At 54.0% G+C, this 27,131-nt stretch overlaps 1 protein-coding gene and 1 long non-coding RNA gene across 4 annotated transcripts; one reads left to right on the forward strand and one right to left on the reverse strand.

Annotated features, from left to right (window-relative positions):
* Nucleotides 1-4,773: 4,773 nt before the first annotated feature.
* LOC146432960 (uncharacterized) lies at nucleotides 4,774-8,663 on the reverse strand. The gene is made up of 2 exons (XR_014854380.1): nucleotides 6,608-8,663; nucleotides 4,774-6,063 (listed from the first exon to the last, which is right to left on the reverse strand). It is a non-coding gene; the product is annotated as an uncharacterized LOC146432960 (long non-coding RNA).
* Nucleotides 8,664-8,723: 60 nt separating this feature from the next.
* Nucleotides 8,724-26,640, forward strand: SHF (Src homology 2 domain containing F). 3 transcript variants are annotated; one of them, XM_085071193.1, is made up of 7 exons: nucleotides 8,730-9,320; nucleotides 16,304-16,433; nucleotides 17,387-17,596; nucleotides 19,087-19,224; nucleotides 22,049-22,220; nucleotides 22,506-22,625; nucleotides 25,724-26,640. In XM_085071193.1, the coding sequence occupies exons 1-7, from the start codon at nucleotides 8,847-8,849 to the stop codon at nucleotides 25,908-25,910; spliced, it is 1,431 nt and encodes a 476-aa protein (XP_084927319.1). In that variant the 5' UTR covers nucleotides 8,730-8,846; the 3' UTR covers nucleotides 25,911-26,640. The 3 variants fall into 3 exon arrangements, with proteins under 3 accessions (XP_084927320.1, XP_084927321.1, XP_084927319.1); XM_085071194.1 differs by lacking the exon at nucleotides 22,506-22,625 and having other exon boundaries at nucleotides 8,724-9,320; XM_085071195.1 differs by lacking the exon at nucleotides 19,087-19,224 and having other exon boundaries at nucleotides 8,728-9,320.
* The last annotated feature ends 491 nt before the right edge of the window (nucleotides 26,641-27,131 follow it).

Below are 27,131 nucleotides of genomic sequence, written 5' to 3' on the forward strand. Positions count from 1 at the left end.
GCCCTACAAGGCACAGGGGAAGGGGAAAAACAAGGTGAAAGGCAGTTATTCAACCTGAATAAAAAGTCCTTTTCTCAGACGCAGTCCCTCTCCTCCTCGCCCCCCACCCGGGGCCGGGTGGAGCTCCCTGGAGAGCTCTGCTGTCTTCTGGCCCTCCTGGGTCTCCGGGTGGCAAAGCAGATCGAAGAGAAGGGGTCCAAACGAGGAAAAAGAAGAAATGGAAAAACGGGAACAAGCTCACTCCACCCCCGTCCAGCACGCAGTCTCTGCCGAGCGACGAATCCTCCCCCGGAGCGAGGCTGGGGAAAATGTTTTCAAAAAAACCCGCGTTTCTCTCTGCGGCTGGGTGCAGTTAAAGAGACAGGACCACACATTTTTTTTTCTTTCTTGGGCATATAAGCCAACGATAGGGGATAAAGGATTATCATATCATCAATCCAAGACAGAGCGCTCCTAAGGAAACTGTGCCAGGTTGTCTGGGCCCCAACAGCCCTTTGCCATGTGCTCTTTTGTCCAGATGGTTTGGACCTGCCAGGATGTGTTTGGACAGCATGGAGGAAAAGAAGAACTTGTGGAAGCATTGAGGGACCCATCTGTCTACTGGATAACCTGATCCCTTCAGGCTGCTCAGCACCCAGGCAGGATGGCTGCTCCAGGCAGGCTCTTCTGCTCTTCCCACCCTGTCCCTTGATGTCTTTTCTCTGAGCCCTCTGATGCCTGTGGGTTGCATTCAGTGGGAATTTAAATGTGCTTGGAATGTCAAAATGCCAGTGCAGCCACGCACAGAGTGGTGCTGCGCCCAGACTTTGCCACTCTGTGGCACAAATATAAACCTTGCAGCTGGCACAGGGACAAGAGCAATTAATCACTACATGGCTGTCTCAGCTGCTCTGTCCCTCTTCAGCTGTTCCCTCACTGGGGCAGACCCTGGCCTCCTTTTCTAGTCTCAAGAATGCAGATGGGAGGCAGAGCTCACCACCCCACCACCTCCTCTTTTTCTTGCAGATTGCTAAAGCAGCCACAGGAGCAGCGCTGGTGCTGAGGAGGCAGGGTGGATGCCAGTGCTGTGAGGAGGTGCTCTGTGTTTTAGTGGTCATGGAAAAGCAGTGGTGCAGGCCAATGCTGTCTTCTCTGGCTATTGAGAGACCATAAATCCAGCTTGGAAATCACTCTCCTGCTGAAATTCCACCTTCCTTCCCAAGGAAATCAGAGCAACTCTACCATCTAGCCCAGCATCCCATATTCCCATACCCACAGGTGCTGCTGGCCCAGAGCTGAATTCTACAGCAAGAGCAGGGAAATGTTCTAGGGCTGGGATAATTTGAAGATGAAGGTCTGGGTGGGTTTTAGGAGTAAAGGACAGAACACATGAATTGGGAGACAATTGCAATCAACCTGACTTCAGACTGTCCCCACCATTCTCTTCTAGGGCCAAAATGATGGTCTGGGGGCTGGAGCCCCTCTGCTCTGAAGGCACGCTGGGAGAAGTGCGGGGCTCAACCTAGAGAAGAGAAGGCTCCAGTGAGACCTTAGAGCTCCTTCCAATGTCTAAATGAGCTCCAAGAGAGCTGGAGTGGGACTTTGGACAAGGACCTGGGGTAACATGACATGGGGGAATGGCTTCCCTCTGCCAGTGGGCAGGGTTATATGAGATATTGGGAAGAAATTCTTGGCTGAGAGGGTGGTGAGGCCCTCGAACAGGTTGTCCAAAGAAGCTGTGGCTGCCCCAACCTTGGAAGTGTTCAAGGCCAGGCTGAACAGGTCTTGGAGCAGCAAGTCTAGTGGAAAGTGTCCCTGCCCATGGCAGGGGTTGGATCGAGGTGACCTTTAAGGTCCCTTCCAACCCAAACCATTCTATGATTGTAGCTCATGAGACGTGCACCAAGGACTGAAGGAGAAGAACTTCAGCATTTCCTGACATGAGTGTTCAGCTGTCATGCTCTCCAGAGGCTTTATCAGCCCACAACAGCACATGAGATGGGTCCTGGTTCCTCCAAAGCCTGAACTTCAAAGTACGTTTTCCAGTCTGCCATTGTTCTCACTGGAAGGGAAGACAAACAGGATATAACAGACTGATTTTCTGCTTGGTTATATTTTGGGATCCCCTCCCCTGGCTCCAACGCTCAGAAATCAAAGAAAATTGTACCCAAAATATATGGAGCAGGGATTTACCAAAGCTATCCTGTCCAAAACCCAGGGAACACAGCCAAGAGCAGCGTCATGAGTCCTTTCCTTATGTGTCCAGCATCCAGCTGAAGGTGGAATGTGAGGAAAGTGTCCCAGCAGGGGAGAACCAGCCATCCTGCAGCCCTAAATAAACACTGTCACATGTCCATGTATGCCCTACCTGATTCCAGTTGCCAACCTCAGCTCTCACTGCCTTTGTCTGTGCACAGCAAGAGCCTCCTCCCATTGCAGTGATTTATGACCTGCACACAGCCACCTCTTAACCCAGCTTTGTGCTGCTGAGTGGGCAGAAAACAGGCCACCATGAGCTGCCAGGCAGCCTTCACCTCTCCACCTCTTGCGCTCATCTCTGAATTCACCTTCATTTTCTGCCTCTCAGCCCTTTCAGAGAAACTGGGCTGGTGGCAATTGCAATTGGTCCCCTCTGTGGGAGGAATGGCCACTGTTTTGCTCTTGTCCATTGAGCCCATCTTCCTGATGGCTGATGACAGCCCTATTACAAGATATAAGGGGATACCAGGGATGGTTCACACCCCACAGGCAATGCAAAGCTAGTGAGCCTGTCTGGAAAAGGACCCAGCTGTGTGAGCATGGCTGTTGCAGCTGGATTAATCAAACCCACCATTAACACCTTCCTGGGCCACTCTGGTCCCCTGCCAGCCCCACAGCATAGGCCCCCACCAGCATGTTGCTCTGATTGAGCTGCAAATGCTGCAGCTTCTTAGTTTGCTCAGCCTCAGATCGATGAGTGCAGGCGGCTCCAATCAATTCCACTTTACCACTTGCTATTGAGTTCAGATCCATGCTCTCCCAGCCGGTCCTGCTTCCTTTGTTTGTTCACAAGCGGGATTCAAGCATTTTATCCCAGCTGGACACTGCTTTGCCCTTGCAGGGTCAAGCCCTTCAGTAGGAGCAAATAAAACCCCATGGAGGACCGGTGATGAAGGGAATGAATTTGTGCTACAGTTGGAGCCCTAAGAGCATCCACCTGGCTGTGGGAAGTGGGCGGCTGGATAAGGCCATGTGATTTGCATGATATAATAGAGCTGTTGCCACCAAGCCAGCATCTGTCATGAGGTTTTCCTGCCATGATCCTGGTTTTGCTGGAGGAAAGCTCCTGTGTCTTGGTTACCCTGTCCCCATGAGAGCTAAGTAGGGAGAATTCAGCTCTCTGGGACTTCAGCCCACACAATTGAATTTGCAGGAAAAAAAAAAAACATCAAGGAGTTTACACAATGGCTGTTTGGTAATTCCCCTCAAACTTGTTATTTGTCAGTGAAAGAAGTGTTTCTCACCCTCTGGGTGTCAGTCCTGCAGTTATTTTTCTCTTGTCTCTTGTCACCCAGCTCTCTCATTGGCCTGTCTCCAAGGTGCTGCGCCTGAACCTATGGAAATGAAGTTCCCCACAGCTCTCCACACCTCGTCAAAGTGTTAATGAAATAACAGATATCACCAGAGAGCAGTTGTGACACTTGGGGTCATAATGTGCCAAGAGCAGAGGCAGGGACCAGGCTCGGCATGGCTGAGGCGATGACCCGTGGATCTGGCTCCAAGCTGGCAGAGGTCTTTCAGCAAGTTGTCATCTCTTCTTTTGGTCAATTAGCGTGGCCTCAATTATACTATACACTGCATAATGATTTTTTTTTTTGACAGAAAGGCTGGGGAGCTGCAAAAAGTGCCTGCAGAAATTCACTCCACTTGGTAAAGACACATGCTTTGGGCATATCCTGCCCAGGCTTTGATAGTCTCCTAGTGCAAATGTGTAGGAACACTTCCCCTAGATATGATCCCTGCCTCTAAAAACTCACAAGGCTCCTTCTACCAGTTCTTGTATTTAATATGTATTTATGGATTTTTTTTCTGTGGATTTGTCAGGTCTTGTTCCTAAACCATGCAGCATCTGCAGCAGCCCCTGGCAGGGAGGGCTGCTGTGTGCTGAGCCTCCTCCTTGTGTTATCCGTGTTATTTCAGCCTCTCCCACCTCACCCAGCTGTGCAGATCCCTGCTCTGTGACCCCAGCTGTCTCTTTGCTGTGCTAAAAAGTCCTGGTCCTTCACAGGCCCCATGTGCAGAAACCTTGCATCATCCTGTTGCCCTTCTCTGCATGTTTTCCAGCTCTGCTGCATCCTTGGGATAGGGGGACCAGGAATACATGTAGTATGGGACTGGCTAGGGAATAGTGGCACCACTGATTTAATCTCTCCTTTTTCCTGACCCTTTCTATCAGCTTGACAGAGAGTCTTTGAGGTTTTGACCTCTGCTGAGTTCTGAGGGGACAGTTTCACAGACTTTCAGAGTCCCCCAGTCTCAGAACCCATCACTTAAGACAAGAGCCCGGGCTTGGTTTCCCCATGTGTGTCACTTCCCTAACACTGGCTTTTGTCTCATTTTATTGCCAAGTTGCTCAGCCTCTCAAAGTCCTCCTGCAATTCTTAACACAATTTCCAGAATAATTCAGTCTTATTGCAGATTTTGCCATTGACCTCAATTTGCAAAAGATCTGAGTGTGGAAATGTAGGGACCTCTGCTGGATCACCCTCAAGGGCCTGCTGGCTTTTTCCAAGAAAGCAACTAGCTTTGGAAAAGAGAAATTCACTGCAAGAGAGCTGTGCCAATTCTTCCCCAATATGTCATATTTATCCATCTGTCCCCTGATGATGCCAGTTTCCTCCTCCGTATGCCAAATTTTGTTCATTTGCAGAGAACAGATGTGTCATTTATCAGTCTGGGACTCCCTGGCTGCCTCTCAGGAAACATTTTTGGCGTCACAGTTGCCACCTTCCAGTTGTCATGTCCCCTCCTGTATGCAGACCTTGGGGGTGGTTGGGCTATCACCTAGCTAATGTGACATCCTCCTGGTCCCTGCTGTGCTGCACAATGGGGTGTAATGTGGGGTGCTCCCACGGAGGAAAGGAATAGGAGTCACCACAGGCATTTCAAAGCTCCTGCAAATTACTTTTATTTGAAGCTGTGGAAAAAGTACCTGGAGAGTCAAGGAGCTGCAGGCTTTCCTGCAAGCCAGGGAGATGCTGCTCTCAGGGGAAATAGCCGACCCAGCACCTGACTCAAGTGACACGTTGGCAAGGGCCAGATTCAGCCCCCACATTACCTGGGGGTGAGTCAGCTGGGAGTGTGCAGGGGCAGAGACCTTCTCCTCTGAGTCATTGGAAGCTGCTGCCTGGGGGATGCTGGGCAGTGTCCGCACCACCCAAGGTTAAGCTGGAGGGGAAGGTTTACCAGGAAAATGTGGCACGGTCCCTCTGCAGCCCAGGGAAGGTCCTATGTCCTGTTCTTGGCCTAGCTGCCAGACAGGGCTCTTGTCCCCAGCTGGGGATGAGCACCAGGAGCACCTAGGATGGCTGAAGCAGCTCCTCAGGCCCCAGAGGATGGATGAGGGCTGAGGATGTACACAGCTCTCCGCTGGACTGGCTGGAGTCTGGAAGACATTGCCTGGCTTTTTCTTCCTGGTGCATGCTCTGACCTGTCTGGATTTACCAAGGCAAGCAGCTCCTTTGGTGAGAGGAAGGGCAATGCTGTGAGCACCAGCCCCGAGATCTCAGCAAAGAGCTCCTGGACCCTTCAGCGGTGGAGAAGAGGGTGGGAGCAGAGATTCCAGAGGACCAGGCCTGCATCCTTGCACAAAACTGCAGAAAGCTCTTCTGCTCCCCCTCCACCCCATTCCCGTGGTCCCTCAGAGTGAGCCACAAATCACTTCTGCACAGCCATGGATTGTTCTCTTCCTGTCTGAGGACTGTGTGCGAACGGCTCCATCGCCAGCCTTCTGTCCTTCCTGGGGGCTCCATGGGCTGCAGGCAGTGCCAGCAGCAGGCAGCCCCCAGGGCTGCACATCACACCTGGGGATGCTTTCCACTGCGGCTGTGTGAGAGAGAAGCTACAATGTTGAATCTGGCATGCAAGCAGTGCAGCGTGTGCTCTCTGATCCTCTCCCATCTGCCAGTCCTGCCCCATGTCCCCTCCCAGTCCCTACATACAGCCAGACACTCCATGACAGCCATCTGTCACTGTGAGCCGCGGTGACTCGCAGGCAGACTGGCATCACAGCTACCCTTGTGTTATCGGGGTCAATCTCTACAGTGCAGGCGTCAAACCTGGATCCCAACAAGCATCAGATATGGAGTGTGTAAACAGTTGGGATTGGAGCAGCACCAGCTGCAGCAGGAGCTGCAAACAGAACCTGGCTTTGGTGGTATGAATGTAGAAATCTGCCACTGCTCCTCCAAACCTAAAATGAACCACTGTGAACAGAGGGATGTCACCAGCATCTCGTCACGACTGCAGAAAAAAATATGAGCAGCTTGTGCCTGTGCCAAGCCAGGCAGGTGGTAAGGAGCTCATTTGATCTCCTGGGGGCACCTTAAAGCTCCCCAAGCATAAAGGGGTCTCCCAAGGGGACTCTCACCTCAGCTGTGTTCTCTTCACCTGCTTCCTGTGTTGCTATCTGGGTGGTTTGGCCAAGGGGAAGCCAATAACCAGGGGAAGCTCAAATCTGAGGGCTCAGGTGCATCCAGGGATTTTGATGCCCCTCCAAGCTCTGCTGAAGCCTGAGGTGAGAAGGTGATGCCTCAGGGGCACAGATCAGAGAACAGGGCTACACTGGGCCAGTCTGGAAGAGGAAAAGGCCCAACAACTGGTGAGGAGGTTCTGAGGACTTACATGGGCATGGATCACAGACAGACCTTTGTCAAATACCAGCATGGCCGCTGCACAGCTCCTCTCCAAGGAGGGAGTGATGTGAGAGATGTGCCAAGACTGGATGGAAAGGAAGAACCTCTGCAATTCTTCTAGTATGGTAGTATTTAAAAAAAACCAAACACTACTACAAGCTAGATCCCTCTTTGGTCCCCTCTCTGGAAACACTGAGCATGTGTTTTCCAGGCCTGAGGATTTAACAAGAGCCATCTTCAACAGATGTTGCTGAACATCCTCCTTGGTTACTGACAGAGGGTGGAAGTGCTTTCAATCTCAAGTGCCATTAGCCCTGCTTCCTTCCAAATACTGGACAGGCAGATCTATTGAGAATCTCTACTTTTTCTGCATTTTAATAACAGTCTCATCATCTCCATCTGCCAGGAGTGAGGTCTGCTGCTATACCCCAAACACAGTTTGGTGATCACTCTGTTCCTCGCAGATGCTTTTTCTCCTGATGCCTTTTGCATCTTGCAATTTCTATGCTTTGAGATTTGCAGTATTGTTTTCTGGGCTCCATGGTTGTCTTCTCCCTAGGGAAGAAGCTCCCTTGGTATCCAGTGGGACTTGGGGGATCTGGTTGGGTTTCTCAAGCAAGAGTGTGCTCAGTGAATCAGCAAATCTGGAATTCAGTGGGCTTCAGCTGGGCATGTACCATGCCAGGCTGGCACAGGAGGCTCAGTTCCTTGGCAGCCCCATCCTCAGTCTCCTCCTGCACAGGGCTGGTAGGAAGGTCACCATGAGAAACTTCTCTCCCCAACCAGGCACTCTGACAGCAACGTTCCACCATGTCCCCACACTGTGGAGGACCATGGCTCATGGTGTGAGGACATGTAGGAACATACTGTGACATCTGTCCCTGCTCAGTGGATGCCTCTGCACAGCTTCACTTCTGTGGGTGTCCCGCTCTTGGAACATCTGGTCTCTGGCCCTTTTCTTTCTTCATGGCCTTCACAGGATTCAGCCTGTGAGCCTGGAAGCAGGTTTGGGTGAAGGTGTGTATTTAGGAAGAGATGGGAAGGATTTGGGGGTATAGGTCTGGAGACAGGGCTGCTGGGGCATTGGAGAGCATGGGAGACACGATCTTGGTGGTGGGTGATCCGAACGGGTGGCAGCTGGTGATGGCTGTGTGTCCAGGGGGAACAGTCAGAATGTGTGTTAGTGTGCTCTTTGCTGCTGCAACGGCCTCGGGCTCCACTGCCATGCTCCAATACACTGCTCCCAGTGCCCCATTCCCACTGCATGCCAGGGTATGTCCTCCAGCCCATGTGCTGGGGATCAGCCCTGCACCCTCGCCCCAATGTCTCTGCACATCCAGCTTGAACTCAGCCTTCTTCCCAAACACTTCCCTGCCTAGTTCCTGCCCACCCCTTCCTGCAGTGTTTTTTTGTGCGGGTCCACAGCACCAGCCTTGTGTTTCAGCGTTTCCCTGGAACGAACTGCTCCGGGGGTTCCACACGGGGCTGCTCTCACCAAACACCTCCCAGGCAGTGGGTCTGCACTCAGGACTTGGACTTGATGACCCTGGTGGGCTCTCTTCCAGCTCAGGACATTCTGTGATCTCACGAGGGACCCTTCATCGCCCCCTGCCTCGCCGGCTGCCTTCCAGGTGGCCCTTCCCCTGGTGCCGGAGGACGCTCCGGGGTGGCTGGGGGCAGCGCCAGTGCCGGATTGGGCCCGAGGCCGCCGGGAGCCGGCAGCCGCCAAAGCGCGCAAGGCGGCCCGGAGCGCACGGGAGGGCCGGGCCGGGCGCGGCGGAAGGCGGTGGGGAAGCGGGGCGGGCCGCGGGAGAGGCGGGCCGGGGAGGCCGGGCCGTGCCGGCGGGAGCGGGCGCGGGGCCGCGGCGCGGGCGGGGCGAGGGAGGTCCCGTACCCGGCGCTCCGGCAGGTGGCACTGGCCGCCTCCCCCGCGCCCCCCCCGGCCCCGCCGCCGCGCTCAGTCCGCCGGCGCCGATGCTGCTGAGCGGAGCTGCCGGCTCGGAGCGCGGCGGCGGCGGCGGCGGCGGGGCGGGGGCCGGCGGGGCCCCGCAGTGCGTGGGCACCATGGCCCGCTGGCTCCGCGAGCACCTGGGCTTTCGCAGCGCCCGGCCCGCGCCGCCCGCGCCGCCAAAGCCCGACTACCGCGCCGGGCCGCCGCCTCAGCCGCCCCCGCCGCCCGGGGGCGCGGCCGAGCCGCTGGCCGCCGCCCAGCCCGACATCGTGGCGGCCTACCGGCTGCAGAAGGAACGCGACTTCGAGGACCCCTATAGCGGGCCGCCGCCTGCCGCCGCCCCCGACGGGCCCCGCTACGTCTCGCCCAAGCACCGGCTCATCAAGGTGGAGGCTGTGGAAAAGGTGCCCGCCAGCCCCCCGCCGCCGCCGCTGGTGCCCGCCCCCCCCAGCTCGCCCCCGGCCGGCCCCGAGCCGTCCGAAGAACTGCCGCAGGAGGTGAGTGACCGGGCACGGGGCCCCGCGTCTCTCCCCGCGGTATCCCGGCATTTGGGATGCCCTGAGTGACCGCGCTGAACCCTCGACCCCTGCCGTGAGGAGCAGGACCAGGACCCCAGGGGCAGGTGGAGCCTGAGCGCCTTGGTCACAGAGATGCCCTCGGTGGTCCCGCCAGACCGTTAGCGTCCACAATTTAGGAGCAGGGTTAGGATTCTCAAGCACCGAGAAGAGGCCACGGCCAGGCTCCATGGGTCTCTCATATCACGTTCCCCCTGTGCCCCGGCAGCACCGACATGCCGGGCACACGTCAGCGGGACCGGGGGCAGCCCCGGCTTCTCCTCCGGCTCCCGTGGGAGACAGGTATGATCCCCAGCGGGAAGCGCGCTCGCAGAGGGGCACAGGACCGTCTGCGGTGCCCTCTGACGCTGGGGCCAGGGATCCTGGGCCTCCCACCGCTCTGTGCCCGGCGGATCTCCTGCCTGCTTGCCCTGGCTGCCCGTGCCAGCGGCGGCGGCCGGACCCCTGCCGGAGATGCCGTGCTGCTTTGTCAGGGAGCCTCAGCGCCTCTTTGTCTGCCATCCCCCCGCCGGCTTCTCCAGGGTGAGAGCAGAGCCTGGCGCTGCCGATGCCGGCAATGAGGCGAGAAACATCCCCGGTGAGAGGTGGGAGCTGGGCAGAAGCTTCCCATGGGGAGACGGGCTCTGAGTAGTACAAAAATCTGGTGGAGGATAAATCCAACGGCGATTGCGGCCGTTGGTGCCGAGCTTCCCTCTTGGCGGAGAGGCTTTTGCGGGGACTGCGCAAATAAAGGCAGGAGGGGTAATTAGTGCCCGCTAGCGCTGCCGCCTGCAAGACGGGGCTTGTCAGGCGAACTCGATGGGATTGCAGATCTGGCTGGCGGAGGGAATCGTGGATAGAGTCAGTGATCCCATCCGCGGTCCTGGCACTCCCGGGTGGCACAATGAAATGAGCACCGGGAGAAATCTGCTCCAGAATGTTTCAAGCAGATAGAAAAACTTGTTGTTGGTGGATCTTGGGGAGTTGTTTGTACTGACTAATTGCTTTTGGGAGATTTCCGAAGTGGCCCAGGAGAGCTCCCCTTTTGAGTTGGGTAAACTGGCTTCTGCAGGCAGCAGAGGAGGATGGGGAGGGGGGCACTGGCAGCAGGGACCAGAGGTGCCACTGTGGTGCTGTGGTTTGCTGAGGCAGTCTGAATGATTTTTCCTCTGGAGCATGCATTGCGGGATCAGAGCAGTAGTGGGAGTATGTGGACTCAGGCTGTAATGTGCAGAGGGCTAAGCCAGAGCTGTGGGAAGCAGGGACTGCTGACAGGTACAGCCAGGCTGTTCAGGGATCCAAAGGCTAGGGAGAATCTGAGAAGTTTAGAGAAAAGTCAGAAGCTGGGGTACATTTGGGGAAGCTGCTAACAGTGCTAGGCTGAAGAAGACCTTTCATTTATCCAAGGTAGGCAGTGATTAGATTACTGCTAGTCTCCTTCGTGCCTCTGTAGGGAGAAGGCTTCTAATTCTTTAGGGCTCTGGTGTACGATGGATGCAGACAGAGCTCCAGAGGCTGGGTGAAACCAGAGTAGAAGTGGCAATATTTGATAGTGCTTGCAGCTGTCTATTAATACAGTTTTCCTGGAGAAGCCAGGGAGCATCCACCATGTGGAGCAACTCTGTGGGGCTTTGCAGCTCTCATCTGCTGGCCTTGGCAGTGGGCTGAGCAGTGGGAGGGTTCTCCAGCTGCTTCAGCATCATGGTGGCTCTTCCTGGAGGTGGTACAGGAGGATGGAAGTGCCTGCTGGGGCATTACTGCTGCTTGTGACCCTGGCTCTTGGTCATGTTAAGCTGTCCTGGAACAGGGAAGGGATGCTGGAGCAGGGCTGAGGCCTCTGCTGAGATGATGGTTGTGCAGGGGGCTAATTGCTCACACACTTAGGAAGAGGCTGTGGGCATTGTTCCCTGCCTGCTGCAGGGATTGGGACTACAGACCCCTTGGGTTGTGGTGATGCTGGAGGTAAAGGAGGAAGTACAATTCTGTGTACAGAAAAAACTGCTGGAGCAGACAGGGTTTTTGTTAATAACTGTTGGGGAAAATCACTCTAATAAAATGTGCAGCTCTTCCAAGTGGGGACGGTGAGGATGGAGAGCAGTGGAAAGAGCAGTCCTTGGTTCCTGATTGTGTTTTGGCTGAGACTGTGTAGTTGTTTGTGGCTGGGAACTGACCTTGTTCCCTGGGAGCCCTGTGCCTGCTGTCGCTGTCCTGCCCATTATGGAGAGCGGAATGGGCAGGAACATCTTGGCACAGGACTCCTTCCTGCCTGGGTCGCACAATGCTTTGCTGTTGCAGCATGAGCCGTCACATCTTTGTGCCTTCTGTGGGATCTGCAGCATCCTTTGGGGATGCAGAGTGAGAGTGAGTTCTGCAGTGGCTTGCGTTGCTTTTCAAACTCTGCTGGAAATGGTGTGGACAGGTTCTTCTCAGTCTGCTTGGTTTACCAGGCCTTTCCCTACTGCACTGGACAATGAACTTGCCCTCTGCGGTCCACCTGAGCTAGGTGGATGTCCTGGAGATGTCTTCCCTGCCGTGTTTGGATTAGGCACAAGGAGCAACGCCACTGGGATGCAGTGAGAAGAGATGCGATGAGGGACCTTCTGTTGCCTGCATGCAGGGCATGCTTGAGGATGGGCTTGGGGATCTGCCTGAGGACGTCTTTGTCCTGTGCCCACTGGGACCAGTTCCTGCTGTTCTTGCTGGCAGCGCAGGGTCAGTGCTGCAGGGTGTGGGAACAGCTGGTCAGGAAGCTCTTGGGTGTGTGTCTTTCCTGCGAGAGCCTCCTCAAACTGAGTCATGTTAGGCGATACCGATGCCGTGCTGTCTGCCCCATGCGCCCTCCTCCTGTGCCACGGGTGCAGCCTTAGGCTCGCTGCATGGCCTAGCCATGGCCCATGGGCTGTGGATCAGACCCTTCTTGGAAGGCCAGCGCTGTGTTTGCTTTTGGGGTTGGCTTCAGTGTCTGCCAAAAGCCAAGCTGCCAAATGTGTAAAACTGGAGGGTTTTGCACCTGACAGAATGAAATGAGTTTGCTCAGTTTAAGCAATCTCCTGAGGAGACCCCAAATGCGCTTTATCTCCAGGGCGGGAAACTTGTTTTTAAGGTGGAGGATCTCCCCAGAAATCCTCTTCAAACCTTTGTTTAGAGTGGAACATCTTGTGGCATATCGTGGTGGCAGGTAGAATGTTTCTGGGAAAGATAGGGCAAAGAACCTGAGCTCTGCCCTGGGATCTTGGTATCTGAACCATGAATGCTCTTGAAGAGCTGTGATCTGTACTTCCACTGGTGGGCAGCGTAAAAGCTGTTTGACTGTGAGAACCCCGTGATGATCGGGTTCTTTGCATTAATTTTGTTTTTATTTTCATTTTTCCCCTTATTGTTGACATGTATAATAGAGCAAGACCAGTCTCAGTGCTGCAGCAGGGATCTGGGTGTGCATTGCTGTGCCAGATAAACACTTGAAAAGCACTCATGCTCAAGCAGGGTATGTGTCCATGTGCCAGTGGCGCTTGGCTGCTCCCTGAAGGACCGGTCTGTACCAAGAGCTTCCCTGGGATGGTGGTTTTGCATGTCAGGCTCTTGCTTTGCACTCAGATTATTTCAAATCTAGTAAAGATTTTGCTGGGTGTGAGCAGGTGATGCTTCCATAGCCATGTGGTGGGATTGGCAGGCAGTGGGCAGCTCCCCCATGAGTTCTCATGGAACATGAGAAAAAGCATGGAAATGTCTGGCCTTTGACCAAAGTGGTGGGGCTTAGGGCACCCCGGGAACTACCCTGCCAGTGGCTGTGGCCCCCTCCTGCTCTGCAGAGCAGCCATTTGCTCTGTGGCTGCTGCTGAGAGCCCTGTGCAGCTCTTAAAGTCCAGTACTCAGATTAGGAAATGTCAGAGATGCAGTTTCCTGGCCAACCATAACATGGCCCCATGTGTGAGGGTATTAGGATGTGCCCGGTAATTGCATGATCCCTGCTGTTTGCCCCATTCCTGGCACTGGCTGGAGCCTCCAGCCCCTCAGTCTTGGGGCTTGAGGTACCATTCTCATGTGCTTGCTTGTGCATCACAAGGTTATGATGCTCCTGGAGGCAGGAATTGCCTCCCCACCTTTTCTGTGGCTCTCTGCTGTAATATCTAACCATGTGAAAAACAAATGGGTTTATGTTCTCATCACCCTGCAGTTGGGAGACCTTGCTCCTATGAAGTGGCATCCTTGAGGCAGTGGAGAAGCAAACCTGTGTGGCAAATTCCCCCCAAATCCAAGGAGCTCTAATCCGAGCCATTTGCTCTGGGTCCAAGCTGAGCCCAGCAAACCACATCCTCTAATCTCTGCTGAGTGCCTCTGCACCCTTCTGCAAGCAAAATACCCAGTTTTAGGGGTCTTGACCTGTTAGGATTCTCCATCATCCTCTGCTTTCTAGACCTGGAAGCATCTGAGTGGGGGTCACGGTGGGAGCCTGCTGGAGCTTGTGTGTTCCTCCCTGGAAAGCCAGACCTAAACACAAGGACATACACTTGGAAATAAGGTTGGGCTTGATGATCTTGAAGGTCTTTTCCAACCTTAATGATTCTATGACAGTGACCACTACATGCAGGGAAGCCTCTCGGCCCTGTCTGAAGCTGCTATGTATATATGGGGCAGCGGGAGGGTCCAGGGCTAGCACCAGCAGCAAGATAGGTCTGTGCCTGTCTAGGAAATGTGGTTTGTGGCAGGTTTGAATGGGGTCAGGTTGGATGTGGGGCTGGAGGAACAGACAGCTAACCCCAGGAGGGTCAGCAAACTGCATTTCACAGCCCCCCCAGTATGCTTGGAGCCATGAGAGCTCTGTCAAGGGTGAGCATTGGACATGGTGCTGCTCATCCACCTACCTTGCCTGTTGAGCTGGTGCATTTGTGTGTGTAGCGACGGTGCTGGCATGCCCATGCCTCCACTGGCACAAGCATGCATGTGAAGATGCTCTTGCTGTTACAGGGCTGTGCTCTGCAGGTGTTCAGGTGCAGCAAGAGCCTCTGTGAAGCTTTCAAGGCATGGGGGAGGCCATGGGATCTCCTGGCTGTTTAGAGTGGCTTAACTGAGATCTTGCAGGCAGCAGGTGGGAAGCAGGTTCTGGTGACCAAGCAGCTGCAAAAGGAACCAGCGACTTGCATTTCCCCTGGGGAATTTTACCCTGGTGGTGGCAAACAGAGGGCTGCAGACCCCTGGGCTCAGCACCCCCTTTGTGTCCCCAGTGCCTGACAGGGCCTGAGCGATGCCACGTCACCCCTCAGATGACAGAGGTGGGAGCAGATTGCCTGTCTCCCTGCAAAGCCAGGGGCTGGTTGCTCCTGGAGTCCTATCCTGGCTTGCTGGTACTGGGCCCTGCCTGGGATGGAGCCAGTACTCTCACACTATCTGTCATCTGCCACTTTGCCAAGGAGTTGGGAGCATCTGCAGCTCCCATGTTTGAACCCTGTTCTGCTCCCCTGGGGCAGCTGGAAGCCCTGGGGCTGATGGGATGTGGTCTGGAGATCATCAGCTGCTCGTTCGTGCCCTGGCATGGAGGGACCAGGCTTGGAGAGGGTCACCGGTTCCCCATGCATTGGCTGCCCATGGAGCTGGGACACTTAGGGAGGAGGTGGTGAGCCAGGTGCAGAGAGCCTCCTGTAGCTCATAGGGATGCCAAGTCTGGGGACTGCATGGAGGTGTTTACAGTTCCAGTTCCTGTTCTCTTTTCCTGCTGGGTTTTGCTGTTACAGGCTATTGTTAGGCATTTTGCACAGGAAGGAGGGAGAAGTGTTTTGTTTTAAGCTGATTATTTGAGCTGCAGAGGAATGTGTGAGCAGCCGTGGCCTCTGTGGCTGGCCAGGAGCAGTGGCAGTGAGGATGGAGCCTGGCACTGGGTGGGATAAGGCAGCTGCCAGACTGTGCCTGGGACATTTGATCCTTGCTGTGGGACATCTGCATAGCCCATCTTGTGGTAGCAAACCCACCCAAGCTGGGGGTTTGCATCCTGGTAGGTGAGCAGACCCTGATAAGGTGCTTGGGTACACTTGGTTTCTACTGGAAATACTGCCTGGCCCCCCTTTGAGAGCAGGCTTTGAAGGTGGTATGTACAGCTCCAGGCTTCTTGGGGACTGCAGTGTCGTGTGATGGGGTGCTCTGCTGAGATGCTAGAGCAGGCATGTGGCTCCAGTGCTGGAGGGGATTGGGGTCTGGGATATGCCCCATATCCTACTGCAGGATCCTCTCCTTTTCACTAGTTAGCACAAATCTCAGTAATTTTATGCTGACCCTGTGACAGTGAACTTGAGAAGCTCCTGGCTCTGCTTCCTGGAGGAAGGCTCTGTCTTGTCTTACTCAACTTAGTATGTGTATTTGGATGCTGTGGAGGCCTGGGAAGGAGTGAAGAGGAAACCATAGGCTGTTCTTAGCTCTTTTGTTAGAAAATACCTTCAAACAAGTGTACAGGAGCCCTGGAAAACAACCAGTGAGTTCCTAGTCGTGCCAGTGCCAGCTGGCACCCCTGCTTTGGGATCTGTGTCCCTTTTGCATCTTGGGAAATGTGGCTGTGTGCAGGAGAGCATCTATGTGCCATGGAGGGTATGGCACTGCCGGCAGTTCTGCACCACAGTGGGGACCTGGCAAGGGCATGTACGTGGGTGCTGGCAGTGCTGAGCCTGATGGTGAGGGAGGGACAGGGCTGCCTTCTGCTCTGCTTGGCTCCATCCTAGCTTTTGGAACAAAGGCTGGAGCATTTCCACAGCCGAGTGCTGGTGCCTGGAAAGCTGTCAGCTGCCAGCACCTGCTCTACGGGGCTGCTATAATGCAGGTTTGAGCTCCTGGTGGCTGCTCTGGCTGCTGCTGGAAGAGCTTATGGTGAGCTCCCTGCCTTCCATCCCCCCAAAAAAGGCAGAGAGTGCCCTAACCCTTTTCCTACTCTTCCCGTCTTCCAGCTGGCTGTCCTGGAGGACTACGCAGATCCCTTTGATGCGGCACAGGTGGCAGGTAGCCAGGCAGGGCTGGAGAAGGTGATGGAGAATGATGGATATATGGAGCCGTATGAAGCTCAGAAGATGATGGCTGGTAAGGTGGAAGGCTTCATGCAAAGGCCACTCTACACCTCTGCTCCCTGGGTTTGGTGGCCGCTGTACTCTGTTCCTTTTGCAGCCTGTGACAGCATCGGCTCCCCCAGATAAGGCAAACCTTGGTGGGGGACAGCCACTTTGCAGGCAAATTTTTCCAGCTATATCCTTGTGCACTGGGTTTGCCAGAGCACTCAAAGACTTTCTGTGCACTACACGCATATCTCACCCTGCAATGCTGTTCCCCAGGGCCCCAGTTGCCAGGCTCAGTCCGGAGAGACCTGACATTTCATTCTTAAAACTGAGATGGTTGTGCAAGCTATTTAATTCGGTTAGGATCGGGCCAGAAATTGCTGTGTCTGGCCCGAATTGCAGCAGTGGGGTCCCCAGTGGGCCTGACTAGGCCTGGAAAGCAGGCGAGCTCAAAGCATGTGCTCCTGAAGGCAGTGCTCAGGATCATCGCAGCTTTGTGCTCCAGGCTCTGGCTCTTCTTTGCAGCTCTGTGGTTTTCTTGGAGCAAGTGTCTTCTGGAAAGCTCGTGTGGCTTTTTGAAGTAGACCATTGGAAAAACCAGGAAGCAGTGGAGAGGCTGCTTGTGCCCATAGGAGAGACTTTGTTTTGCTTGAGGGAAGTGCATTTTGTTAAACCAGTCACTCTGGGTGTCCAGGGAAGAAACCCAGCCTCACTGCTTGCAGGAAAGCAGGCTCAGGGGTACTCTGTCCCCATGGACCCTGTTTTGCTGCCCAGGAGTGGGGGTGTGGTACTGTGGGGATCTTGGTGCTGCTGAGCAGCTCTCCTGCTTCTGGCAGCTGTTCTCTGTTTCCTCCTCCGCTGATGCTCCCCTGCCCCATTTTACCCACGGGTGACACTGACCCCTATCATCTAGCACAGTTTTGAGGACCCTGGGCTGCATTGGTCAGAAGGCTCATGGTCTTTACCCTCTTCTGCTGCTAGAGATCCGCCAGAAGGGCTTATGGGAAGCTCCTGCCCGGCCGCTGCATCTCTACGACACTCCTTATGAGCCTGTGCTGGACATGGACAGTGACTGCCCAGCCTGCCCCAGGTCCAGAGAGTCCCGACTGCCTGAGGATGACGAGCGGCCGCCGGAAGAATATGACCAGCCCTGGGAGTGGAAGAAGGAGCGGATCTCCAAAGCCTTTGCAGGTGAGTGTTGGGTGCAGCCATAAAGCAAACAACACTTTTTGTGAAGTTGGATCCTTGGGGTTCCTTCTTCTTCGGGGGGGTCAGTAATGTTGGCCTCTGCATTTCCATAGCTTAGGGAGTGCTTGTGCTCTTGCAGAAGCTTTTTTTCTGAGTAGGGAGCCAGGCTGGACAGAGTGATGGATAGAGCTGTCGTGGTAACCTATCCAACACCTGTCTCCCATTGCCTCTGACTGATCACAGCCTCTGGTGCAAGTTAACTCCCCCAAGCTTGGTTGCAGGGGTAAGCTCATCTCTGGGCTCAAGCAGATCCCTCTTTCCTCAGGGCTGGAGGATACCCAAGGAGCCTTCATCCAGCCTCCATGACCTATTTATCCGTGCTGCAGGATTGATTGTGTTTGTGTTTGGTAATGAGGAAATTCATGCTGTGCATTAGTGCTGGCTCCTCGCCGGTGCTGGCTAATTACCACACTCTTATCTAGGATGCATTTTAATGCGGTGTTGTGTGTCTGTGCTGCAGTGCTGAGGGTGCTCAGGCTGGTGCCACTGTGTGGAGATGATGGCAGAGAGAAATGTGGAAATTTGTGGTTGGGGAGTGGTTCACCTTTTGGGTTTGGGCACTGCGAGCTGGAGATGTGTGTGTTGGGCTCAGCACCACAGTGCCTACTTGTGCTTGGGGCCAAGGATTCAATGTGTTGGGCTCCATCATGGAACACCATGCTCTGCTGGGCTGGGTTTGGGCTGAGGTGTCTGTGCTCTGGATGGGCCACCTTCCTTGATATCCCTGGGTGGAGGTAGTGTGTTCAAAGGTTTGGCTCACATGTGGATGCATGTGGGTGCTGCCCAGGGCACTTCAGGCTTGCTCCGAGCCCCAAGGGAGTCAGGTTTCTTTTCTCTGGGCCACGCTGGGACCTGCTGCCTTTTTTTTTTCTGAAGCCAGAGCAGGTCTTGCTGTGCCTTGTGGGATGTTTTTTCTCTCCAGTGATGCCAAAGTATCTCTGCTGGCCCATTCCCCCTTTGGGGGATTCAAGGGACCCCTGCTGATGGGCAGCTGGTACTGGCACAAGGCTGCAGCCCACTGGTGCTTGGCAGGGGAATGTGGACCCTGTAGGTGGCTAGGAGGCACCTAGGGCAAGACAGATGCACAGGCAGGGCAGATGGCAATGGGATGCTTGGCCAAGACCCCCAGACAGACAATTATGTAGAATGGGGTGATTGCAGGCTCCCCCACATCCCAGAGAGGGCTGGCTGGAAAAACTGGTGGAGGAGCACCAGTTCTCCATTGGGAATGTGCCCCACCTCAAGCTTCATGGTGTGGAGGGGATGAGATGGCCAAGCTAGTGTAGGGCTGCTGGGAATTTAGTCCTCAGGTCTTTCCCCCCACAACTGCTCTCCTTCTCCCTGGGCCTATGGTGTTGCTGATGCTTTTTCCTAAGCCCTTTCTTTCTCTCTCTTTGTCTCTCTTTCCCACACCCTCCCCACCCCCTATCCAGTTGAAATCAAGGTCATTAAAGACCTGCCATGGCCCCCGCCGGTGGGACAGCTCGACAGCGGTGAAAGCCCCCGGGATGGGGAGACCAGTGCCCCCGTCCCTCCACAGCATGGCCAGCACAGCTACGAAGACGCCAATGGTGGGTCTTGCATGACAGAGGCGTGTCCGGGGAGGCTGCGTCTGGTGCTTGCTGTGACCCTGGCCTGCTGCGACGTGTCAGAGCTTGCCCAGGGCACTGCCAGACACAACCCTCCTCCTCTGCCCTCCCCCAGCTCCTCCTGGCACCTTCAGTTGTCATGTGCTGGACACTGGGTATTTGTCCTGCTGCACCTTCTGTAGCTCTTTGGTGCCTCTTTGCTCGCAGCAGCAGAGCTGCTCCAGGAGATTATTCTGTGGCAGAGTCGTTACTGTCTGTTTTTTTCTCTCCTCTTTGCCTCCAAATTCCCAGCATTTGATGGCTGCTTTTAAGGTCTTCTCAACAACTGCACTGAGTATTTAGCTGATGTTTTCTTTCGACTTTTAATGTCCAGGTCCCTTACAGGTGTGCTAGCAGCTTATTTAGATCCCAGTGCTGAAGTTGGGGCTGTTTTTCCCCTCTTCATCATTCAGCTCTGCTCCATTTCCTCTGCTGTTTTATTATCTTGCTGCTCAGTGTCAGAAGGTCCCTGTGGATTCTCCACTCTTGCTTTTGCTATCCTTAGCAGCCAAATCTTCCAGGTACACTTTGTCATCTCAGGTTTGCCTTGTTGTGAAGCCTTTTTTGTGTGTGCTGAGCACAGAGCCCCTGGGTAAATCCCCTTTGGATGCTGCTGGCAGTCTCGCTTATGAAAGCCAAATACTGCTGCTTCTCTTTTAACCCTTTATTAATATTTTAAGGACCTTGCTCTTACACTGTGGTGAATTAGAATTTTGCCAAAGAGTATTAGGTGGGGGAAGCTTGTGGAAAGCCATGACTGGGTTGTTACCAGTGGGGAGCTGGGATGCGAGTTGTGCCTTTTCCTGTGCAGTGGCATGCCATGCCTGCCCATGTGTCACTAATACTGTCTGGATGGGCACTGCGATGTGCCTGGTGCAGATGTCTGATTTTCTTATCTGCAGTTACCCAGATCCCTGCAGACCTTTGTAAGATAACGCCAGTGTGGCCTTTGCTGCCTCCTGGGTGGGTTAGAGCACAGGTTACAGGTGATGGCTTGTTTTGGTGTTGATAGTGGGGGCACTCCAGAGCAAACTGGCTGCTCTGCCTGGGCTTTATTGGATCTTTCCCAAATCTGTGGGGATGCTGCAGGCTGAGATCAGTCCTCAAGAAGAAGGTCTTGGCAGGTGGGAACTTCACGATCCTCTTCCTGCAGTGAATGCAAGAAAAATTAATCTCTTTGCTATGCAGCCTCTTCTCTTCCCCCATCATTTATTATCCCTGCAGTTACTCTGACATGCATCCCGTTCCTGATGAACACATCAGTTTGTCATTTGTCCTGGTTTTAGCAACAGTCTCTTTTTTCCCTCTGACTTGCCTTGCTTTTTTGTGTTAAGTTTATCTTGCCAGAGTTTTGTCTCATTTTCTACTTCCCATGTCTGGGGGCGACTTGAATGTCTTGAAGGATGTCTGCTTCCTCCTAATGGCTGGTTTTTAATATCCTGTTTTATCATGCACATGCCTCTGCCTCCCTCTGACAGGTGCAATGCATTTCTTCTGAGCCTGTAATGCAATGACTTTGTGCCGCCAGCAAACACTTGGGCTGTTTGATTGTCTGGCTTTTTAACAATTGCCCCAATTTTTTAAGGTGATGAGTTGAAATTGAAGGCTGGTTGTGATGTATAAGGGCAAGCACGGCTGATGAAAAGCCAGAGCGCTGCAGAGGCAGGGCTTGTCAAGCCGTAATGCCGGGCACCTCCTCCCCGAGCTGCTGCTTAGGATGGTTTAATACATGCTAAGCTGCAGAGCATTTTGGCTGGGTTTGCTTTTGGCTGTCTTCCCCTCCTTGCATTGCTGATGGGGCTGGAGTCCTGCTCGCCTACATAGGGCCTGAACAAGGTGTCACTCAAACAGCTGCCTTAATGGATGCTCTGCTAGAGAGGAAAACATCCCTCTGGGTATTTTTTGCCTCCCCCTCCAGCAGCCAGGAAGCGTGGAGAGAAGTTGTCCTGTCTGGGCCATTCCAGTAGTCCTGGGAGCTGTGATTCCTGGGCTTGGCTACCTCTGGGCTAACTGTGCCACCATGGCGTCAGCCCCTGGCTGCCCCATGCTGTGGCAGCTCTGCTCGATTGATAAGTAATTTGTGCAAGGGGGTTGGTGGTACAGGGAGTAATAATGAACTCTTGGAAGGAGGGAGAAACAATATTGTTAATGCTGAAATCATCCTGTGTGGAAATCACAAGTGGTGGGAGGCCAGGTCCCCAAGGCACAGCTTGGTCAATCCCCTGTGCTCGTTGCTGTAGCTGGGCTGGTGACAGGCAGATGGCAGCGCCAGGGAAAAGTACCTGCAGTCAAAATATCCCCTTCCCACCTCAGGGATTGTTTTTTCACCCCATGTTTCTTTGCGCCAGCAGAAATGTGTCCATCGGTCCAAACTGACTGCTTCCTTTAGTTCCATTTATTCCCTCTTCCTTTTTTTTTAAATTTAATTTTTTCCTCTGAGATTGGGGAACCTCTTCTTGCTGCATCTCACTTAACTCTACTGCAGCCACTGAATCTATTTTTGCATTAGCAAAAACTCCTGAACTTTTGAAACCTCCCTGGAAATGTTTTTGATGGGCTCAGCTACTGGTTCCAGGCTAGCATGGTGGGGACACCCAGCCTGGGCACTGCAGTGAGCAGCAGCCCAAGAGCTGCCCTGCCCTTGCTTATAGCAGGGGGATGGGGCAGTGTGAGGGGACCCCAGCATGATGTAAGTGGCTCTGGCTCTTCCTGCTGGGGAAAGTTGGGATCTAGGCTTGTGATCCTGTGATATATGTCTGTCTTGCAGGTCCATCGGAGGGGCTGGGGTATGGCCGCACCTCACCCTGCAGGGAGGAGAAGGTCAGGGCTGCCCTCAGACACGGCTCCAGCAGTCTCAAGAGCACAAAGACGCTGATTGCTGAGCCTGGCCCCCTTGTTGGGGAGAGGATTGACCCTGCCCTGCCCTTGGAGAGCCAGTGGTGAGTCCTGCCTGCCTGACCCCTCCAGCTGCACTAGGGAGCCCTGTGGCCACACCATGAGGAGCCCTGGGGCAGACCTGCTTCTTGCGTTCTTCCTTGGCCCCACATTTCAGCCTGTTTGTCCCTGCCCCTTGTCTCCCAGCCCCAGTGGTGGGCCACCCCCTTCCCTCTCCCTGAATATGGCTGCAGTCCCTGGGGAGGCACTGGGGAGCTGGCATTGCTGCTTCCCCACTTCCCATGCTGTCTGCTCTGCACCCAGCACAGCCAATCCCTCTCCCCCTCCAGCTGGTACCATGGGGCCATCAGCCGGACAGACGCAGAGACGCTGCTGAGGCTGTGCAAGGAGGCCAGTTACCTGGTGCGCAACAGCGAGACCAGCAAAAACGACTTCTCCCTCTCCTTGAAGTGAGTGAGCCTGGTGGGGCTGGGGGTTGTGGACCCACAGCAGAGGTGAGCCGGTGCCATAGGTGGGTGCCCCAGGTGAATTGTGCCCATGCTAACTAGGTAACTGTGAGATAACCATGAGTGGTCAGAAATGGCTGCAGTATGAAGTCCTTACTTTTCTGTGGTGTGGCACAGGTTTCTGTTTGGTGTCTGGCAAAAACATCTCTCAGGAAGGCTTGGAGATCTGGAGGGCCACTGCTCTTCCTTGGCAGTGCTAATAATTCCTCAGATCGATCAAATCAGTCAAATGTGTCTGGTTACAGCTTCCAGCTGTGCCTTCTTGTTCCCCCTTTTTTTGTAGCTTAGTTTCATGGGAAAAGAAAGTTTATGCAATCCCATTGTTGATGGAAATGTGGGTACCCATCCTTGCCTCCCCAGCTCACAGATCCATTGCTCAACTGTAGAGAGGGCTTTACCCTGCTCTGGTTTGCCAGTAGGGAAACCTCATCCCCACAGCACAGCTTGGTTTCTGCTTGGGGTTTGTTTGGGAATCTTTACATCCTCCCCAAGTTTTCCAGATTCCCTGAATGCCAAAATTGCATGAAGTATCTCTGCACATGTCCTGATAGGGGGGAGCTGCCCACAGATCGTCATCCAGCTCTTTCCTGGCTCTTGAGGCAGCATGAATCCAAAAAATCAAAGCTGTTACTGTCTGAAGATGATGATGGATGAGCAAATACATTCTAGCTCTTCTGCTGGACAGCTATATTAGCTCTGTTCCTGCCAGATGGGAAACAAGTATTTATGGTGCACTTCAGCTATCTCTGCCCAGCAACAGGCCCCATAACCCTATGCTTTTCTCAGTATACTTAGAGTTTCCCCATGGTCTCTCTACCTGCATTGCTCCCTTACAGGTTTCAGCCTCTCTGTTTATTCCCCAGTGGCACAATTGAGAATTAGATTGCTCTGTCTCTCTCCATATTTTTTTTCACTCTTTTTGTTGCCTTCAGCACCAAACCAGGGCAGGAGTTCCACTGAAAATACTCTTTCTTCCTTCTGCACTTAGAGCTTTCAGATCAGCCAACAAACCCTTCTGGAAGAACTCCCTTTTCCCTTTTTTCTTTTTCTTGGCAGAATTTTTGCTGATGTTTTAATTTTCTCAGTGTTTTTTCCTTGTCCTGGCTTGTGAGCCATTTTGAAGCAACAGCTTCTTCTGGTTGGTGAGCTGCATTTGAGGCTGTGAGCGGTCTCACCATCACCTTGTGAGTGGCATTAGGCAGCATGTATGTTGGAGAGTTTGGGAGGGGGCATTCCATCACCAAAGGTGGCTTTCCAACACCTGCTTCTTAGTGCTTTTTCCCTTACTTCTTGCCGCCATCCATAGCCTTATGGCAAAATCCTCCACTCAGATGGCATGTGTGGCTAGGTCGTGGTATGCAGCAGTATCCCACCTTCCCCAGCCCATCCAGGAGCTGCTTGGCCATTGCCTGTCCTTGCAGAGTTTGCAGAGAGCCCACAGCCTTGGGGGCAGGATTTTTACTCCACTGCCTTTATCTGTAGAGCCTGTTCAAGGGAAATCCCCTGGGATGCTTTTTATATAGCTGTAAGCTGGCTGTCTGCGGCTCTTATTATTTTTTTTTTTTTTTTTTCTTACTTGAGGGAGTAGGCACAGCCAAGGAGATGGTCTGAAAAGTGTGCTAATGCTGACCTAAAGTTTTTTGGTGTTGCTTTAAAAGAAAATGCACACAAGAGAGAGTAGCCAGGAGCAGGTCAGGTAGCTGGAAGGATTTAACCCTGCCAGTGACAGTCCTGGCTAGTCCAGGCTAGGCAGCCCCACACTGTCTGTCACGGACAGGGTCGTGTCATTGCCTCAGATGCTTGGAGAGTGAGTCCCTCCTGGCTTGTGCCTCCATGAGAGTGGCTGAGGCAATGCTGCAAAGCTTTGGATCCTTCCTTGTGCCTGTAAAGGTGCTCAGCGGGAGCAGCACCCATCCCTTGTCCTGCCTGCTGGTGTTTGCAGCCTGTTCCCTCAGTCATCTCTCCTTGGGTGCGATCTCATCGCATCCCTGAGCTTGTGACAGAGATCTGTGGAGCGATTTGGGCAAAACACAACCAGTATCATCTCTCCATAGTCCCGTGTGGAAGCGCTCCAGCTCCCTGCCGCTGGGACACAGGACATGGCCAAGCTATTACTTTTCCTCAGCCCCTAGTGGGGGGCTGTGGCTGCCTCCTAGGACAGCTGGCTCCTTGCTTCTGTCTCTAAATGGATTGCAAACGCATTCTGCTAATGCAGCCAGGCTGTCCATTACGGCCCATCTCCAGCCGGGGGGATGGGGCCAGTCTGTGCAGCCCTAGAAGCAGTTCAGCATTGCTGATGAGGTCCTGTCTGCTTTTAAGTCATCAATATTTTGCCATAATATGCATTCCAGACGCTGCAGACAGGCTGTGGCTCTCCTTGGAGACACAAATTAATAGCAACAGGGCCATTAGTCCATCACTTGGAATCTGTGTTTGTGGCAGGATCTGCCTGCACAGCTTGGTGTGGCTTGGTGCCCATGCTGTGCTGGGAAATGGCCTCGCTATGCTGAGTGAGTTTTATGGAGCCCGCAGCAGTGGCTTGGGGAGAGGGGGAAGGAGAAAATCCTTCGGCTGTGGGCCACAGAAGAAACACCTCATTTGCCATGGTGAGGCTGGAGATCTGGGATCTAAAGGGCTCCCGTGAAAACTAGAGTGGCTGCAAAAGGGGCTTTGTCACATGTGAGGAGCAAAAAACACTACCTCTCCGTGACCCTACAGTGAGAGAGCCCCCGCTACTTTTGCCCAGGTGATGCCTTCCCTGCCGACACACACCCCAGATAGGCCCTGCACACCCCACTGCATGGCCATGCTCCCCAAGGGGACACAGTGCAGCGTGGTTGGCCATGTCCCCTCCCTTTCTCTGTGGGCTCTGTTGGAGTCATCCAGGAGCAGGATGGCACAGGCAGGGCCATGGCTGCGGGCAGAAGCCAGCAGTGTCCCCCTCAGCTGCAGGGGCAGGCTGTCTGTGTTGGGGGGTCAGGAGCTGAGGGGAGGCTGGGGCCAACTGTACCCCCTAACCCTGCCTTGATCTGTCCTTGCAGGAGCAGCCAGGGCTTCATGCACATGAAACTGTCCCGGACACAGGAGAACAAGTACGTGCTGGGTCAGCACAGCCCGCCCTTTGACAGCGTGCCGGAGATCATCCATCACTACGCCAGCCGCAAGCTGCCCATCAAGGGGGCTGAGCACATGTCCTTGCTCTACCCGGTGGCTATCCGTACCTTATAGTACTCACCCCCACGAGCCAGGCTCAAAGCTGGGTGCACTCAAAACTGGCTCATCTGCAGGGCTGAGTGTCACCATGCCGAGGATGGGCTCCAGACCGTCAACCCACGAGCAGCTCGCTGGGCATGGCCAGTGCTGTTGGGGATTGCTGCAGCCAGGCCCCTTGTCCTGCTCTCCCAGGGGCTCCCATGTACTGGTTTGCCTGCTGGCATGGCACTGGAAGGACCCCCTGTGTGAGGAGCTTGAGAGGGGCTTGCCAGCTGTCCACACTTGCCTCCAGCCAGACCTTGGGATGCCAGGACTGGAGCTGGGACCTTGGAGAGTCCAGGGAGGGGGGCAGTGTATGAGAGTACAGGGATAAATCATCCGGTAGCAGGCCTGAGTTGCCTCCATGAGGGTGCCTAGCTCTGCCCATGAGAGACAAAATGGCTGTGCCTGCAGGTAAAGAGGCTGGGAGTAGTGAGCAGGACCTGCCTGGGGCCAGTGGGGCATGTGGGGGGCCAGGCAGGCTGCCCTCACTTGCACCGGTGCTCAGTACTCACTGCCATCCTTTGCCAAATGTAAATAGTGACTGGCCATGGCCATGTGTGCAGCACCACTGCCTAATAAAGCGGTGCATGGTTGCCCCCTGCTCCATGGGACTGTGTGCCCACATCCCACCACGAGTGGGGAATCAGTGTGGCAAAACAGCAGGAAGGGGAATTTTGTTATATTAAAGCATTAAGTGAATTGATTTTCCCTGCGCCCTTGTGTACACTGAGATTGGCATGCCTGTCCAGCCAGTTCACTCCTCTGAGACACAGAGGACAAGGGATGCTGGTGGTCATGTCCTTGCAATGTCTTGAGACCCGTTGTGGGAAATGATGAGCTGATTTTAGTCTTGCCTGTTACTCCATATAGAAGGGGATGCTCTTTGGTGTCTTTTACCTTCTTGTTTTCCTTCACATCTCATAAATCTTAGGTGAAATCCCTGAATTTCACAGAGCTCCTGATCTCCTCTGGGAATTTACTGACTCTAGTCCTGCTCTTTGTCTTCCTGACACCTTGTCTTTGGTCCAGTTTGCTCCTCTTTTTTTGGCTGAAGCTCTCTCTGGTGCTCTGTGCTGTTTCATGCATACCTTGCGTTTTAACCTTATTCCTGGTGTTGCTCCTGTACCCATGCACGTGCATTTCCTCAGTCTGTGCTTCAGCCTAAGCTCCATCACACTGTTACTCTCCAGTAAC

The sequence above is a fragment of the Lichenostomus cassidix genome, chromosome 10, assembly GCF_008360975.1.
Source record: "Lichenostomus cassidix isolate B80296 chromosome 10, HeHo_3.0, whole genome shotgun sequence".
NCBI classification, from domain to species: Eukaryota; Metazoa; Chordata; class Aves; order Passeriformes; family Meliphagidae; genus Lichenostomus; species Lichenostomus cassidix.